General features: G+C 48.1%; 6 protein-coding genes across 6 annotated transcripts; 2 read left to right on the forward strand and 4 right to left on the reverse strand.

Moving 5' to 3' along the window:
• Nucleotides 1-156: 156 nt before the first annotated feature.
• On the reverse strand, nucleotides 157-981 carry LOZ57_005458 (uncharacterized protein; the record flags this gene model as incomplete). The annotated part of the gene is made up of 1 exon (XM_049254489.1): nucleotides 157-981. One exon carries the CDS (start codon nucleotides 979-981, stop codon nucleotides 157-159), a length of 825 nt encoding a protein of 274 aa, XP_049106468.1.
• Nucleotides 982-1382: 401 nt separating this feature from the next.
• On the forward strand, nucleotides 1383-2216 carry LOZ57_005459 (uncharacterized protein; the record flags this gene model as incomplete). Its single annotated transcript, XM_049254490.1, has 1 exon — nucleotides 1383-2216. The coding sequence occupies one exon, from the start codon at nucleotides 1383-1385 to the stop codon at nucleotides 2214-2216; it is 834 nt and encodes a 277-aa protein (XP_049106469.1).
• Nucleotides 2217-3278: 1062 nt separating this feature from the next.
• Nucleotides 3279-5926, forward strand: LOZ57_005460 (uncharacterized protein; the record flags this gene model as incomplete). The annotated part of the gene is made up of 13 exons (XM_049254491.1): nucleotides 3279-3439; nucleotides 3495-3522; nucleotides 3584-3600; nucleotides 3661-3674; nucleotides 3726-3933; nucleotides 4030-4207; nucleotides 4289-4382; nucleotides 4435-4476; nucleotides 4551-4659; nucleotides 4723-5224; nucleotides 5300-5388; nucleotides 5440-5653; nucleotides 5714-5926. 13 exons carry the CDS (start codon nucleotides 3279-3281, stop codon nucleotides 5924-5926), a joined length of 1869 nt encoding a protein of 622 aa, XP_049106470.1.
• A 242-nt stretch (nucleotides 5927-6168) lies between these two features.
• Nucleotides 6169-9195, reverse strand: LHS1 (lumenal Hsp70 protein; the record flags this gene model as incomplete). Its single annotated transcript, XM_049254492.1, has 1 exon — nucleotides 6169-9195. The coding sequence occupies one exon, from the start codon at nucleotides 9193-9195 to the stop codon at nucleotides 6169-6171; it is 3027 nt and encodes a 1008-aa protein (XP_049106471.1).
• Nucleotides 9196-10840: 1645 nt separating this feature from the next.
• On the reverse strand, nucleotides 10841-13039 carry LOZ57_005462 (uncharacterized protein; the record flags this gene model as incomplete). Its single annotated transcript, XM_049254493.1, has 2 exons — nucleotides 10841-11871; nucleotides 11926-13039. The coding sequence occupies 2 exons, from the start codon at nucleotides 13037-13039 to the stop codon at nucleotides 10841-10843; spliced, it is 2145 nt and encodes a 714-aa protein (XP_049106472.1).
• Nucleotides 13040-15793: 2754 nt separating this feature from the next.
• DML1 (mtDNA inheritance, partitioning of the mitochondrial organelle) lies at nucleotides 15794-17535 on the reverse strand (the record flags this gene model as incomplete). The annotated part of the gene is made up of 4 exons (XM_049254494.1): nucleotides 15794-16061; nucleotides 16147-16712; nucleotides 16769-17207; nucleotides 17276-17535. The coding sequence occupies 4 exons, from the start codon at nucleotides 17533-17535 to the stop codon at nucleotides 15794-15796; spliced, it is 1533 nt and encodes a 510-aa protein (XP_049106473.1).
• Nucleotides 17536-17690: the final 155 nt, after the last annotated feature.

Below are 17690 nucleotides of genomic sequence, written 5' to 3' on the forward strand. Positions count from 1 at the left end.
AAAAAGGGGGGTTTGCCATAAAATTGTTTATTGTGGTAAATGCTGATGGTCAAGGGTATTCATTATAGATTTGATGAATGATAAGAAACTTCAGAACTTTTAGACTCGGGAAAGGGTAGACATTTAGAAATTTTGAATCTGTGAGGCCAACCGTGTTCATTGATTTTCCCTTCCTTTCTTACTCTTTAATTTTTGTTTAGACTCCTTTTCCATTTTCCGTAACTTTTTTTGTTTCATTCGGGTATCTTTGTCAGGTTTGCACTTTTTGACGTCATTCTCATCCCCACCGGAGTACTTAGAAGGCGATGTAGTTGGAGTGGAAAAATCAGATTGTAATCTCTCTGGCTTCTCTTTCTTCTTCCAGGTGCCTAAGACCTCGGCTTCGTCCATTTTATCAGGGGTACTTTGCCGCTTCTTGGGCGATTTCGACTTTTTATCCCTTTTCGACTTCTCTGTTCTCTTTCTATTCGCACTCTTCTTAGAGTCTGAAACACCGGGACGTTCGGAATCGGCGAGGTCCTTCTTTCGTTTCTTCTTTTTCTTCTCAGAATCCCCACGGGCCTCGTCTTCAATAGCGGCTCCCTCATCCCTCTTCCGCTTGGTGACATGATTGCTGCTAGCCACAGTGTCGATACCATCTACCCTTTTTTCGATGGTCCCCTCGAGCTTCTCTCCCCTCACAAAAAAGCGGTATAATTCGCTCCTTATTCCATTCTGCTTTTCATCAGGTGGATTCTCCAGAAGTGTGGAGTTGCCATCATTCCCTACGCTCTTCAAAGCCTCTTCGAAGCCTCTCAGCCACCACTGGTTCGTATGATCATGCGTTGTCTTATTTCCAATACCATGGGTGTTTTTCTTTCGTGCCACAAGGATGGGTTTCGTGAGGCCTAAGCCAGCATGGCCCCCGGGTCGGCGTAAGGGGTTTAATGGGTTGCCAGGGCCAGACCAACCCTGGCTAATAAGGTACGCCTTTGCATCCATATGTTTCGTGTGTGTCCAAGTGCAAAACCGGAACAGCGATCCAAGTGCCAGGCTGGTGGGGAAAGATCTATGTAGCTAGAAACGTGCCATAATGAGTGGGAAGGACAAGAACAACTCTGCTGGCTTAGCGCGAAGAGAGAGCCATAATGGCCGCAGGCGGTTGAGCTCTGTCTTTCGCGGAGTTTTTGGAAGCCCTTATCGGCACCATCTTATCATCACGTGGCGATTATCGTTATCTCTATTACATAATACAGATCGCGTCGCGCACGCGATTTCAGCGCGTCCAATTGGCTGCGATGAAGACCGTCTAGATTGCCGTGGAAACCCATCCAACCAACTCAAAGGCTTTTTCAACTGCCACATTCTTACCATCTCTTTAGCTCTAAAAGCACTATATCAAGATGGAGCCTTTATCAGCCCAGAGCAACCAGCTATCCAAGCGACGTCGCTTCCAAGCTCCAATAACGTCGTACTTCGCCACCTCACCCACCTCAGCTTCTTGCTCTCAATCGGAGACTTTTTCCCACTACAACTATGCGGCGCGCACGAATACACCTAATCCTGTATTGCCCAACAAGGTCCAGTCTTCCCTTTTAACCGTGGGAATGCGTGTTCGCAAAGCCGTTCCAGAGGGATACCAGACAAAGTTAAAAGTCTCAAAATTAAACGCCTATCCATCTTCCCACGGTTCGACCCATGCAGCATCATCAACGAATATATATGCGGAGCTACAGCCATACTGTGGAGGATTCAAAGTGGGAAACCTTGCAGTGCAGTCTTTCCCTAGTTGTACCTGGGAAGAGCACGAGGGCGGACCTACACGACTAGACGAGGAATCGATACCCATTGGCAGCCAGGAATCACTAGAGTCTATGGATCTTACCCCACTGAATCCAAATAAGCGTTTGTATGAGCAGGAAGAGGATGCCAGTCAGGAGCTGGAAAATGCTGGCCCTTGTTATCCGCAGGCATCCCTACCCTTTACACTCAGCAACTATATTTCACCAAGAACGATTCTCCAGCCCAAATTGCGGCAACGGACAAAGAAGTCCACCGCCAACTGGAACGAGACTAAACATACCCCCGCCAATAGCAAACCGGACCTTGTATGGGAGCTATCCGAACGTGAAAACTATAGCCCGATTGTGGATCTGCATGCGACAGATTTTGGGGAAGCATCGTTTTTGCGGCGAAGGGAAGAAGTTGATGAAGATTTTAAAATGAGTGACATCTAAGAGGCTTGTTCGTCTCTGTATTTTTAAGCACTTGAGCATTTGTTGGGCGAAGTTTTATTTAGTTGATTTGAAACTGTCTTGGCTATACATATTAATACTGTGGCATTGTCTGGGCGTGGGATCTTTTATAACTGTTTATATTAAAATTCATATTGTATTTAGAAACCAGTTGCTGCACTCCGTAACTGTTTGAGTGTCAGTAGTTACATACATATTATTGCCCTAACATGGGCCTAGCGTGTTCTGAGCAGTCCGGATTGTCAAGCACGGCTTCCCTTTGTCTGCTCTGTACGAACTCGCTCCCACTTGGCAAAAGGCTAACTAGTTGACTAACTATAGCTAACTACTACATTGCTGCCCGCTTTCATGGTCCTCGAAAGCATTCTCCTGCCTTCTTGACCTTGAGCGAACAAACCACAGTCGGAGGGACTGGGTTTTGGTTTCAGCCTTTACAAGCCCCTCCACCGCATCACTTCTTGTCTGAACCCGACTCCGCGGTGGTGGGTGGATGTCTCCAGACCAAGGATGGCTGCTGGGGTGACATTGATGGCTGGGATACTCCGTACACAGCATGGATTGTGACCGCAGCCGAAACACTGAAAAAGCAACATTAATGGCGCACCCCAGCAAAGGTGCACGCAGTCCCAGGCACCTACCTGGCTGTGCGGATTCCAAATATGCTGCTTTAAACCCTGGGCTTCATCAAAATCGACGACGAGCCCGTCTATATCCGTCTGTCTTCAACTGCTACATAACTACTAGCCCAGAGAGCAGCACTGGTGCACCCGAACCCTGCACTTCCGCGCCTTGCGATTCTCGAGCAAGAGTTTAATTGATGTGCAGATCAGCCGGCACGGCTGACTGGCCGGGGCTCCGCACGAAAGCTTGTGCAACGGGTGCTCCGTTGACTGAATAATTGGTCGCGGCGACGTGATGTCAACGTGGTTTTAAAACCCGACGTTTTTAACATCCTTGTCCTCCCGTTATTATCTTCGAAAGTGCCATTTGTGCCTCGTGCCGACCAGAGCCCACTGGTATTATGGGTAGCTTAGAAGCTCGGATATGGCTTCACCTCTCTATTCATTGCCTAATAAAGGCTCAGAGAGTATAATTCAATTAACGACTCTCACTCCTGATACAGCAGCGGAGTACGAGCGTTCGCGACATACTCCGGAACCACCAGATGTCCCACCTGTCGAGACTCGCAGAAAAGAGTCATTATGGTACGGGGATTGTTAGCAACTCAGAGATATACAAATACTGACACAGACTTCGCAGGCGAGACTTGAGCGAAACACAGATCAATGTAAGTCATCGCGTGGCCCGCAGATAGCGTTTATGTCCTATTTTCTGATTGAATTGGGTAGATGATCGCTTTCTCTGGGTATGCCATTTTTTTAAACCGAAATCGCCGCTAAATACTAATTATCTTGAATACAATCAGCACAACTGGGAATGGTGAGTTTGGTTATAATATGTATTTATTCACTTCATTATTGACATCTTTAGGGTTGTTTCTTGGAAGTGGCGCTGCCCTTGCTGTCGCAGGACCCTTCGGCACGGTGCTGGCTTATATACTCATGGGCACTGTTATATCCTCTGTCGTTTCTTGCTTGGGCGAAATGACCGCTTTGATGCCTGTCAATTCCCCAGTCATGGAGTTTCCCCGCAGGTTTCTTGACCGTGGTGTTGGCTTTGCCATTGGGTGGATGTACTGGTAGGTGGCGATACAATACATACTGTTTTTCAAAACAAATTGAGCTTTCTTTATCACTGTGTTGGGAATTCAGATCTCTGACTAGATATTTACTAGGTTCACTTTTGTTATTGTTTCTGCCCAAAACCTCGTGACAGCCGCCAGAGCCACCAGCTTCCAATATGATGATGGCAAAACATTTCTGGCTTGGAGAGCCGGGGAAAATATTGATGCTCATATCTGGTTTGCTATCTTTTTGCTTATTGTGGTGATTATCAATTTTTTCCCTGTTAAGGTATGTGCATATCCAGCTTATCATCAAATCCTCTGGGGTATTTTTATTGATTTGTATTTTACTAATAGTATTTTGTCTTAGTATTTCGGAATGCTTGGATACCTGATGGGAACTACCAAGATTATCTTTATAATCCTATTAATTTTAATGTCGGTCGTATTGGATACCATTCCTCGTTAGCATTTCATCTCCCTAGTATATAGTTTTGATGCTAATAATTATTTCAGCTAGAGCAAGCTCATACCACAGCAGCCCCGTCGGCACAAAATGTGAGCGCTATATCTCGTGTTTAAATACCGCCAAATAGGTGTTATACTGAATGCTGACTATCATTTCGATTCAGATTGGAACTCTCCGTATTCATCAATCAAATCTATTTACCAAGTCAAAGGCAGTAATGGAAGCATTCAACGAGAAATCAGCGGCCCAGCAGGCAGGCTCTTGGGAATGTGGTAAGCTTCATTTGCCCCTGTTATATGGACAGATTGCTGATGAAGTCTCCTGCGTGTTTGAAGGTCGGCATGCCTTAACGTTATGTATGACTATGCTGCTATCGAGATCTTTGCCGCACCTGCTGCAGAGAGTAAAGCTCTTGCCGATTCAGAAAGCATGAAAATGGCGGCAAGGAAGATTTACATTCGAGTTATTGTGCTCTATACCCTTGCATTTATCACAGGATCCTTCCTTGTGCCATCTGACCATCCTTTTATCAATGGCGGTGGCCAATCACTAGGCTCTCAGTCGATCTTTTTAATCGCAGTCGTAGAAGCTGGGATACCTGCCGCTGCCCATTTCTATAACGCCATGTTTCTTCTATCGACACTAACCTGCGGAATTAATTCGGTGTACGTCGCGTCCAGAGTTCTTCATACTCTTGCTCTACAGGAACAAACTGGCCCAGCATTTATTACTCGTAGGCTACAAAAATGCAATGTGGGTGTTCCTATGAGGACTGTTGTTTTGACGACTATTATGATGTTTTTGGGATTTATGGGCCATAGTGCTGGGATGAGAGGGGTAAGTATAGTATATGCATACCATCCGTGTATGCATTGACTATGTCAAAAGAAGAGGCTTGCTAACTGATCATAGGGGCTGACGGAGCTGGCTGCAATTGCAACAGTCTCCTTTCTAGTTATTTACGCCGTGATTTGTGCTACTTATCTTTGTTTCTATAAATCGTCCGTCATTCCTATCCCATACATTTATACACAGGCTAAGCAATAATACAGCCTCAAAGAAGCTCTAGCATTTGGCAACCCTTCCGAGTCCCAAGCAACCCTTTACGACCGCAACAATCCTCGCTATCCTTATAAATCGCACGGCCAATGGTTCAGGGCTCTTTGGGGCGTAACGGCTTGTTCAGTACTATGCCTTTTCAATGGCATAGCGTCATTTTTAAGGACTCCTTTTGATACTCGTGAATTTATCGTTTCCTACATTGCCGTATGTTTTTCTCTTCTAGTAACCCATCCAGTGTTGCTAAGTTTTATCCTGGTTAACTAGCTTCCGGTATTCGCCATTCTTATTATTGGGTACAAAATTCGCCACCACGGCTTGCATTTTTCTCGGTGGGGTTTCGAGAGGTCGAGCGACTTACGCAATTGTGTACAAACAACAAGCGAGAAACGAAAAGGCGTTTTGGAGTTTCCAGATCATGGGTATACCTTCAACAATGCAAGGGCGTTCTTTGGATGGCTTTGGGTATGGACCAAATAGACTTAACAAGCCGCGTCATTTGAATACCAGTTTACAGGTTGAGATAGCTAAGAGATAGTGCTAATTTTGATCTATATATGGGTCGAGCGCTGCACTAATAAATATTACAATGTGAGAGATCTTGTGTCCTGTGTACGTATGTATGTACTACAAGCATGGATGGGGACTGAGGTACCCAAACAAACCAGAAGCGTCAAATGGCAAATTTGCTGTACAAATGGTCTTAAGCCAATAGTGTATCATTACAATTCATCTTTGTTTAATTTCGGTCCCTTCTTCTCATCGTCTTTCTTAGCTTCTCCTCCCTTGCTCTCAGTCGTAGTCTTCGGCTTGGTCTTCTCTTTCGTCTTCTGATCTTTCTTTTGGCCGCCGTTCTTCTTTCCTTGTTTTTTGCTGCCGGCTCCAGGCTTACCTTGTCGAGCCATCTTTTCCATGATTTTATTTAATGACCGTTGCAATTCCATCAATTTGGTCTCCAAGTCATCCGAAGTGAGCACAGGGTCGTCAGATTCGGCCAGTTTTTCCTGGAGCTTCAGTTTGGTATCTAGCCAGGCGCTGACTTCGTCGTGGGTCTTAGAGAGTAGGGATAAGTCGACAGGGTTATATATAGAATAGGATGGTGTCGGTGCTGAAGAGGCCGACGAAGTAGAGGCAGAAGATGAATTGCTGGAAGCATCTGGTTCAGGGCCGGAAGGAGTGCTTTCAGCTTCTTCTGAAGGCGAGGGTGTTTCTGAAGTAGATGCGGAAAAGGCGCTCTCCTCTGCCTTTATTTGGTTTTCCATTACTTGTAAGAGCATCTTTGCGCTGCTGAGATTTTGCTGTAGGCCCTGTATTTTCACTGGTCGCATCTCATTCTCAGCCTTCCGATTCAGAACCGGATCGACTATTGACTTCAAGGTATCAAGCTTGGCCTTCAATTCCTTCGTCGGGGCATCCGCTCCGTCCCCAGCAAGCCATTCGCTGAATTCGGCAATGGTGGTTTTCAGTGTATCCATCGCCTCAGTCTTCATCGCTTTCTCGAAACCTACGTCATTAAGGAGATCCGAAGAGCGGTAAATGAAAGCTTCTAAATTGTTCAGAGTGGTTTCGCGATGGACACGAGCAAAGTCAGAGGCATCAAAAGCAGTCAGCCGGCTTTTGATCCGGCGCATTTCGTCTCTTGATGGCCTGGCAATACCTAGTTGCGTAGACTCAAACCCAATAATCATGGTTTCAATACGAACTTGCCGTGGTGCTTCAGGTGGCTCTTCGTTTCCATCATCAGCGTCGACGGAAGAAGGTTTTTGTTCTGTTGCAGATTTAGTGTGCGAAGAAGTCGAAGAACCAGGGCTCTCCGTTGCTGTACTAGAAGAGGATGTACTGCTTGATTCACTTTGCTGCTGTTTACTGTCATCATCTTGGAGGGATTTCTGGTCTTTCTTCGAGTCGAACCCTAAAAATTCCTTCGCTTTCTCAACAACACTCTTCTTGACCTCCTCAACCTCGCAACTCGCCGAACCGCGCGTTATTTCAGGGCTTGCCGTGATCGGGTTAAGTTGCATGCCAAACCAAATGGTGACGTTTTCGACGGGGCAACCGAATTTTTCTTTTAGCCCCGTAAGCGCTTCTGTAAGGTTGGTAGTTTTAGTATGAGAGACTGGGTAATCAATCGTCTGATTATCACGAATAAATTGTTGAGTAAACTCAAAGTCAAAATCTTTCAGATTCTTGATGATAGTAATCTTTTCTTGGCCAATCTGTGAAGTCGGAAGAAAAGCTTGTTGCTTTCTCTCTTTGCCTCCAGTTACGAATTTGATAGACGCGCCGTATGCGGGAATATCATAAGTTTGAATTTCCTTCACTCTGAATGTGCGGCTCAGCGATGCGCCTTTGAAAGCTGCCCCCAGGGCAGCAGCTTCATCAGCGTTAACATTCGTCCTTACTTTTTTGGATTCGCCACAGAGCAATTCTAGTTGCTTCTGAACAAACGGGGTTCTGATGGCACCGCCGTGGAGAATGATGGAATCAACCTCAGCCAAAGTTACCTTCGCAACAGCTAGAGCATCCAGTAGGGGTTTGGAGATGCGTTTAATATGACTCTCTGCTAAGCCTTCGAAAGCTGCACGCGAGATTTTATATTTGAAATAGACATCTTCCTCATACAGGCTTTCAAAGGTAGCAGAAGTTTCTGAATTTGCGCTCAGAACTTGGCGTATCTTTTCGGATCCCCTCCAAAGCTTCGCCATCGTTTTACCGTGGCCCTTAATTTGTTCTATGCTTGTGCCGTCTTTCAATTTACCTGATTCAGATAATTTGGAAATCATATCATTGACGATCAATTGGTTAAGAGCATCACCACCGAGCGTTTTGTCCCATCCAACCCCAACAGCATGAATCTCTTGAAAGTTCCTAGTCCATTTACCAAAATCTTTGACGGTCCGGCTTTGGAATTTGAGCACAGTTGCTGTTGTTGAGCCAGCCCCCATATCAAATATGACATGGTGTTCAGGCTTTTCGTTATTGGTGGCATTTGGAAAAGTACGGCTGGTGGCATAGTTGAGGGCGACCGCCATTCCGTCAGAGATTAATGAAAGGACATTAAGGCCAGCTAATTCTGCCGCAAACTGCACACTTCTCTTTTCTTCGGCGGAGAAGAATGGCGGAACGGTAATAACAGCGTCCTCCAAGCCGGTTTTTTGACCCATTTCTTCAGCATTTGCCTTTATTTGTTTCAATTGCATTGCCAATAGCTCTTCTACCAGAAACGGCGATTTGCCCTCTTTTTCACCGAGCAATCTGCTCCGAATTCCGATACTCCCTCGGCCGTCCGAGGCGGGTTCGAGCTTAATACCTGGGAACCGATTTTCATACAAGGCAGCCATATTTGATTGCCCACCATCTGAGCCTTGAATACCAGTTTCAATAGGGATACCGAGTAGGGATTTCAAATTGAAGTAAACATCGTTGGGAAACCGGGGAGCGAGGGCAAGTGCATCGCTGCCATAGAATCGCTCCGGATACGCAGCCCCGCTCTCTCTGGAAGGTTTAAAGGCCACGGCAGAAAGTTCCTTTCGTTTTGAGTCCTTTGTTAGAACAATTTCGAGTGGTACGCCGGGTTTAACGACGGCGGCTTTAATATATTCTGTCCCAAGGTCGATTCCCAGCACGCCAGTGCCGGCTGCAGAGACCGTATTTGGGAATGATGCGATGATAGCAAAAAGTATAACCGTTGAAAATAGGTAGAAGAGGGTAGGCCCTCCAAGACTGCGTCGTCGCCCGGGGGGAGCCATTTGGAACAACGAAGCCTTGATCTGAACATGAATCCACTCAGCTGAAGCTATATAAAACCCAAACAGGGGCTCAAAATTCATACCTCAGGCTAGATACATACGCAATTACGGCAAATGGTGTTGATAAAGATCTTTCTAGCAAATCATCGGATATACATCGAGGGCAGCGTGCAAGAAGTGAAATTGCTTTTGAATTCCAGCATTCAAGAAGGGAGTAACACCAGCCACAAAGTTACAATCGTAAAAGAGGACACGTCTATTAGTTCAGGAAAGTCATTTAAAACAGTCATTCCCTCTGGAACACGAGAATGTCGAAGCTTGGGGCGTCTAGAAGCTTCACGGTTTTAATTGAGGACACTTTGGCATCACAGGGACTGGCCACTGCAAACATTTCCTCTCCTGGACTTGTTTGCACTGTTGTAGTTAGTTAAACGGTAAGGAGATGGAGTACTCCGTACTCCGTAGTAAGGCACTCAATCACGTGCAGTAGCTACTCTGCCTAATCTGGTGGAGGCACGTGGCCAAAACTGTCGGAAGAGGCAGGCAGAAGGGCTGGCTTGCTGACAATATGTACAGAGTATGTAACTAATTAAAAAGCTACTCCATACTGACATATGGCAAGCTGGAATCCAATTTCTATTCTCACTAGTTAATATCAAGTTTGGGATCGGCAGGACGGAGTAAGTCCAGGAGAATAGCGGAATACAAGAACAGGAGGACACAGGACTCCCCACTACTCAGTCTTTTGTTCCACTGTGATCAATTTTCAAGAAAGCTGTTAGAATGGCCTAGCAATGATTAGGCGGCATAACAGTGTCTTTTGTAGTGAAATCGCCCAACGTCGTGCGGATTGTGCGATGTATTTACTCTGTAGGAAGACTGTGGCGCCAATTTGTCGTATTCAAAATGTCTGATAGTTCTAAAAACGCCAGAAAGTAGAGTAACAATAAAAAACTCATTCGATGACAGTCATTGACGACATTGGCTAAGCAGTCGAGTCGAGACACTCGCCTGGTTGCACAGCTGCCCAATTTTTGGCACACAGCTTTTACTTTTTTTGTAATTATATACCGTAGTTACTCCGTATTTTAGTTATACAGACACCTTGCAAGACTTTCTTCCTTGGATGTGCCGTTTAGCCCTGGATAAAATTTTAGAAATTTTAGCAATACGGATTCAGTCTTCACTGAATACGGAGGAGATGGTAGCAAGTTGATCAGGTACGTTTATAAGTTTACTTTATACGTGCAACTGTATGATCAAATGACATTATTTACAATTTAGAAGTCATATAACTACATACATGGAGCAATGGTGGTCTGGAGCTGGAAGCCGGATCCAAACATCGGATACATAGGGAAAATTTGCAAGGTCGATGGGGATTGTGATGGTAAGGCTGGTGTTTTTGATATGAATAGGCTGCATAGAATCTCGTTAAATATTCTCAAATAATGTCCGAGAGTCAAAATACCAACCGAAAAAAAAAAAAGGAAAAAATTAGAATTAAAATAGGAAATCGAGAGTATATTTAAGATATATGTGGAAAGCCGTGCATGTCTTTTATACAGAAGCCCTCATCCACAAGAATCACGACCATTTCGTAGCCTAACAAAACAAATAACAAGTCTATGTAAATGAAGTCACCTTATGCCAGTACGGCAATGACAGCCATGGCAAGGAGAGCAGATATTCCACCTTCAACACGAGTGGCAGCACCAGTGAAGATCGGTGGTGACGATCCTGTGGGTGTACCTGGCCGGGTTGGCTGCTGAGGGTTCACACCTGATTGTGGAGGAGTTGCCGGAGGGTTAGATGGTGGAGGGTTAACAGGAGCTGGTTTCGAAGGCTGAGGCTGCTGAGGACCCGGCACAGATGGCTGAGGCTGTTGGGGAGCCGGCACAGATGGCTGAGGCTGTTGGGGAGCCGGCACAGATGGCTGAGGCTGTTGGGGAGCCGGCACAGATGGCTGAGGCTGTTGGGGAACTGGCATGGATGGCTGAGGTTGCTGTGGAGCTGGGTTGGATGGTTGAGGGTGTCCAGGAGCCGGGTGCGAAGGCTTGGGTTGCTCAGGAGTTGGCTTGGGTGGCTGAGGCTGTTGGGGAACTGGCATGGATGGCTGAGGTTGCTGGGGAGCTGGGTTGGATGGTTGAGGGTGTCCAGGAGCCGGGTTCGAAGGCTTGGGGTGCTCAGGAGCTGGGTTCGAAGGCTTGGGGTGCTCAGGAGCTGGGTTCGAAGGCTTGGGGTGCTCAGGAGACGGGTTCGAAGGCTTGGGGTGCTCGGGAGCTGGGTTCGAAGGCTTGGGGTGCTCGGGAGCTGGGTTCGATGGCTTGGGGTGCTCAGGAGACGGGTTCGAAGGCTTGGGGTGCTCAGGAGACGGGTTCGAAGGCTTGGGGTGCTCGGGAGCTGGGTTCGAAGGCTTGGGGTGCTCGGGAGCTGGGTTCGAAGGCTTGGGGTGCTCGGGAGCTGGGTTCGAAGGCTTGGGGTGCTCAGGAGACGGGTGCGAAGGTTTGGGGTGCTCAGGGACTGGCTTAGATGGTTGAGGGGTTGGCGTTGGTGGCACAGGCGGATGAGTGGACGTAATGACGACAACGGTTGTTTCGGTGCAAGGAAGAGTGACGGTCTGGGTCTTGACAGTCGTGTAGATTACCGTTCCCTTCGTCTTCGTCTCAGTGGTAACTAGTTAACATTGTCAGTATTTAGCCCAAATGCAAAATACACCTCAGTCCTTACCTGGACAACTCGTGGTAGTATAGACGGAAGTGATCGTCTTCGTGATGCACTCAGTTGAGGGCTTTGGAGCAGGAGTTGTGGAGTTAGAGGGTTTAGGCCAAGTGGGAGTAGGACCAGTCGGCTTGGGCCCAGTTGGATTTGTCATAGAGGGAGTCGGAGAGCAGCTCGAGCAAGTCGTTGCTGGAGGACATGGAGGGCAACTGGCTCCAGGAGGGCAGGGAGGGCAGCTTGGCACTGGAGGGCAGCCGGGGCAGCTAGGCGCTGGAGGACATGGGGGACAACTGGTTCCAGGAGGGCATGGAGGGCAGCTTGGTACTGGAGGGCAGTTAGAACAGCTCGGTTTTGGAAGGTCCGTCGTAGTCTGCTGAGGGGGCTTAGTTCCCGAGGGAGTGGGAACTGGAGGTTTAGATCCAGTTGGCTTAGGTCCAGAGGGTTTAGGCCAAATAGGCGTCTTGGTTGGGGGACAATCTGTGCAGCTTGGCTCTGGAAGGTCCGTCTCACAATCTTCGTCAGTGGTCGTCTGCTGAGGGGGCTTGGTTCCCGGGGGAGTTGGAAATGGCGGTTTAGATCCAGTTGGCTTAGGTCCAGAGGGTTTAGGCCAAATAGGCGTCTTGATTGGGGGACAATCTGTGCAGCTTGGCTCTGGAAGGTCCGTCTCACAATCTTCGTCGGGGGTGGTCGGCTTGGGGGGCTTGGGAATCACCACTGGCGGCTTGGGGGGCTTCGGGCCCTCGCAGTCAGGGCAATCGGGCACCGGAGGCTTGATGACAGGCGGCTTTGGGGGCTTCGGGCCCTCGCAGTCAGGGCAATCGGGCACCGGAGGCTTGATGACAGGAGGCTTAGGCTTCGGGATCTCGCAGTCGATGCAGGGAATCTGAGGGCAGTCGATGCAAGGCTTTTGAGGGGGCCAGTTGGGCTTTTGAGGGAACCAGTTTGGTTTTTGGGGTGTCTGAGGAATCTTGACAGGCGGCTGATTCGGGGCTTGAGGCAGTTGAGCCGGGAAGCCGGGGAAGCCGCCTAATTGGGGAATAGTGCGTTTCTCATCTTTAGGTCCTCCAACCGCAGCTCCCAAAGTAGAGCTGGCAAGAGCCAGCCAAACAAGAGAGGTCTGCATAGCCTCTTGCTTGAATTAAGATATTAGAGTAACGAGTGAGGGTGTGATTAAGGAGACTAGAATAATAACAAAACGAAACGAAGGGAACGAGGGACTAAAACAGCGTCCCTCTCAGCAATTGTTCAGAGGCTTTCCAGTTGAACAGGATCAGAGAGACGGGTGCGGGAGAGATGCGGGTTTTGTACCCACGATATGCAATCCCTGGGCGTGGTAGTAGTGTTCAGCCCAAAAACAACGGGAAACAAGGAACAGCCGAGAAAAGTTCCACATAGTAGCCTGAAGGACTAACCAAGGAATCCGTCGTTTTGTTTCTAAGGTCACTTTAGCCCGAAAGGTCATGAATCATGCCAGAGCCGTATGTATTTAGCCGACCAAATACGATACGAGCAATACATACACCGTACATACGCCCCACGCACAGGCGAAGGTTTCAATGTACTCCGTACGGAGTATATGTGCAGGTTTGGATGTAAATCCACCACGCTAAAACAACAACAGTTGTGATGTCCAGGCATCTTGGCAACCGTTCCCAGCTTCGCTGGTGCCACTCAAGGTGCAGACATGCAAGCCCAGCACATCAAGTGAACAAAACTTGACCCACATCGGGAGCGGATTGTTTAGAAAGCTGGCCTTGAGATCATATAGACGTCTTCTCCGGTGCTAGCAGTTTCTCAAGTCAAAGAATACTCACAAAAGACAGCTATGAACCGGGAAAGAATTATCCCTTTTCATGAGCTATTGAATCCATGCCTTGAGGCTGGCATCCACGGAATCCTTGTCTGGAAACCTAAACGTAAAGAGGGTAGTTACCATAGCAGGGTATAATAGAGTACACACACCGATGCGGCGGGGCGGTTTGTGATAGTGGGGCAGGGTTCGTCTGGGTTCTTCCTCAGAGTCGGGGCCCAGCACCTTCAGGGGCGTACGAAACATGAATAATGGGGTGACTGGCAACTCATAGATTCCAAGTTCCGGGCAAAAGGACAGGAACGCCGCTTTGCTCAGAATGATGGATAGTAATGCGGTGTTTGGATCCCGTGTAACCATCACCGTAAAGGGGTCAGTTTTTTTTCCCACAGAGAACGGGGTATGTTTCGATCCTGACCGTGGTTCCACCGACCAAGTAAGAGTACTCCGTACGGAGTAGTACGGAGTACATCATTATTGTGGTGTTTGGTCGCGGTGGACGTAAAAAACCGAAAAAAGTGCAGCCCTGAAGGAGCCTCGCAAATCCGATCAAAGTGTTCTATTATTGGCGGTGATAGGATTGCCAAAAATACAACGCGGCCGATAAACTCCCGATAGGCAGTGTTACGCCCGCAATCCCACCCTAGGCAAAAGGCCAGACGCACGATCGGCCGTCGGGCGGTGGAGACGAACGCGATGGAAGAGGTTGCGGGTGGAGGAAGACGCGACCCTCGCGCCAGTTAGTCAGCGGCGCTTATGTCATCAGGCACCATGACCCTTGTGGATCGCCAGAGGAAATTACAAAGGGGCGTCGCAGGACGGCCAGGGAACGAGAGAGGGGGTGGAGCGGGCGAGGGGTTCCGACAGGGACCATGACTAAACGAGCGACGCGGGCAGGGCCTCGGGGATGGGCTGAGCGCAAAAAACCAGTTGTCGCTAGCCTGCAGATACGGACGGAGGACAGGCCTGCGCGCCGACGCACAGCGCGCACATCATCACTGTGCATCAATCAAGGCCGCACTGAGACGCGGAGCTCTGGCATTGGGCGGTCGAGCGACAGCACATCTGGATCGACGTGTTGTCTGGTGACTCTGGCCGGATCGTGAGCAGCGAATGTGGAGGTGGCTTGAGCCGGCAGCTGCCGAAGTTTGTTTATCAGAATCGGCCCCTGTCATTTCTGCTTGGTTGTTCACCTTTTCTGGGCTCGTGCCCCCCGTGGTCTTGACTTGTCCCTCCGCCAGGAGCCGTTGGGGACGCGCAGACTGCAGGCTTCGCTTAGCTGCTCTCTGTATTGCGTGGACCAACAGGCCGAGTGAGGGGCACATGCCCACTGGATCAATAATCCTTCCAGACCCCCAGTACTTCTGGGCGCCCGCCACCGACGGCGACGGATTTTGCCTGTGATAGTGAGACACACGGCACGCGGAACGAAGCTTTCCTGCCAAGCTCTAGAACACCATTCCTCACAGCCGAAAGCAGTCTGGGCGAAAACGGTTGTGGAGAGCCAGAAAGAATGCGAAACGAACGGCTATGGGATGCCGTGTTAAGAGAATCTGCACCTACGGATGATATGACTGTAGTACGGAGCACAGAGTACATACGTATACATACGTATACATACATATACAACAATGGAATAACAGCACTACACCCTATGGTTATCTGCATGCATACGGAGTTCAGGCCACCCTCAGTGGAGAAGAGCAAGTTGTGATTCGCCTCGTTCGGCACAACCATGGTAACCGTCGACTCCGACGGCCTGGAGTGACGTTGCTCCATGCGATGGAAACGGCAAGGCCAAGAAGACCCGCTTAGAGTGGATGCGAAATATTACCGCTTGACTTACCCGCGTGTACGGAGTACTCCGTACAAACAGATACAGTCAAGGGAAACGCTCAGCGGCCAAGAGTGTCGAAGCTGCCATGGTAGGAAACTAGTAGAGCAAATAATAGAACCCATGCCATTCTTGCTGTCAGAGGAATGTGCAGCTTTGTCTGCTTGCCCACACTGCGCATATTATTATTATCACTACGGAGTACTCCGTACTAGCAGACGGAGGCCAAAGAGTTAATCGTCCCCATAATCGGAATCGTCTTCCCAGTGAGCCTGATACATCTCTGACAACTCGCTAAGGCCGTTGAGAAGATCTTCACGCTCTTCAACCTTAGTGCGTTTCCCAATAGTTTCTCGAAGGGCATCAATCTGTTTGCCAATGGTGCTTGTTGCGGATAATGCGACTTCGACGCTTAGTGTCGATCCTGTTCGAGATTGATTTCGAATTAAATCGGAAGGAAAGGAATCAAGGATTGGGAATTCTAGGGAGGATTTAAAGTTGCTACACAACACGGCTCAGCAGCTTGAATTTTAAGAAACATATATACGAGAGATACCAAAATATCGATGGGGGAGAGTTGACTGACCTGAAGATGCTGGGAGCATGCCCATGATGTTGCATCAATCGCTGAACAGTCAAATTTTGGCCAACTTGCCGTTGGTGCGGTTGCCCTTTGTCTTCTTGAGAATTGCGCACGACCCGGACTTGGTGGAAAACATGCTCATCACCATTATGTCGATCTGCTGGCCCAATTGACGAGAAATTCAAATCAAGAGAAAGTTCGCTTTGCTCTGCATCGTCGGCATCATTATCTTTTAGGCTTATGCAGTTGTTTCGGGTCGATTGATTGGCGAATCCCGGCTCTGTTCCTTCTATTTGTATAGTGGCACCGAGCGCGAATATGCGTTGTGGACTTGCGTTTTCGAACAACCACGACTCAAGCCCATCATACCAACGCAGGCGTGTTGGTAAAGTAACACTTTCAACAGCCATTGAAGTCACCGCTGAAAAGTACCATTCTGATTGACAGGCAAAATTTACATATCTGGGTGTCTTGAAAGGTGGTGTCAAAATGGGAACGTATGCAGTTACTTGGTTAGCCATGTTGCTGATCGATCTGGCAGAATTCTTTGCCCTAAGGAGTTGTTGGGCCTGCGCAGCATTAATCACTTTATCACAATATTTATCTGAAACCTGATGCACCATACCTTGTCCACTCTAGTCCCATTATCCAAGGCCCATACCCAGATATTTTTCTTGCCAAATTCATCACTAAGTCTGTCGATGTACCTAGCTGCAAAGCCGCCCCAGGCATCATCTGTTCCAGTAAACACTTGAATCCCTCGCAGTTGATCACATTCTTCCGCAAATGGCCTGAAGTCGCGATCAAGGAGGTCATATTCTCGATCAAGGTTGCTAAAAAGACCTTCGCCGAGTGACCAATCTTCAAACGGCAGCAATTGAGAATTGATGTCGTATTCGTTTAACTGGACAATAGATTTCGGATGATAAAACAATCGGTTAAAATCAGACCAATACCTTACAGTTTCAGCCGTGAGCTTGGGGGGCGGCAGACCGAGCTCTAGGCATTTTTGATACTCGTTTTGAGGAATCGCGGGTTGCTTGTGGGTAGCTTCATTGCCGTCCCTAGCCCGAGAATGTTTGAACCGCAAAAATCTGAAACGAAACAGAGGGGGGTGTTGCCAAGAACCTACCATAAACTTCTGGGTAATCCATGGCCGTCATCCGGCTCGTAAAGAGAATTGTATTGTCGGAGGGAACCAAACCCGCCTTTGAGGTCATAGATTATTGTTCGTGGCGTGAATGTCTCCGAACCATCCGCCCCTAATCCAGGCCGAAAACTAATATCATGATCAACTGGGGACGTTTCTTGGTCAGAATATGTAAAATAGGACTCCTGTGAAAAATTAGCTTGGTTTGTTGAATCTTGGAATGCAGTGCCGGACCTGGACATTCCAGAAATGGGTTGCTGTATAATTGCTCCGTTGTCCCAGCTGGATGGTGACAATTTCATGCATTTCTCAAACCACAGCTGGATCTCGAGCTCGACGTCAAATGTACCATATACTTCGTATACAAGAAGAAAGCAAAAGATTCAATTTACTATAC

Source organism: Ophidiomyces ophidiicola (assembly GCF_022830035.1).
Source record: "Ophidiomyces ophidiicola strain CBS 122913 chromosome Unknown scaffold_28, whole genome shotgun sequence".
In the NCBI taxonomy this organism is placed as follows: domain Eukaryota; kingdom Fungi; phylum Ascomycota; class Eurotiomycetes; order Onygenales; family Onygenaceae; genus Ophidiomyces; species Ophidiomyces ophidiicola.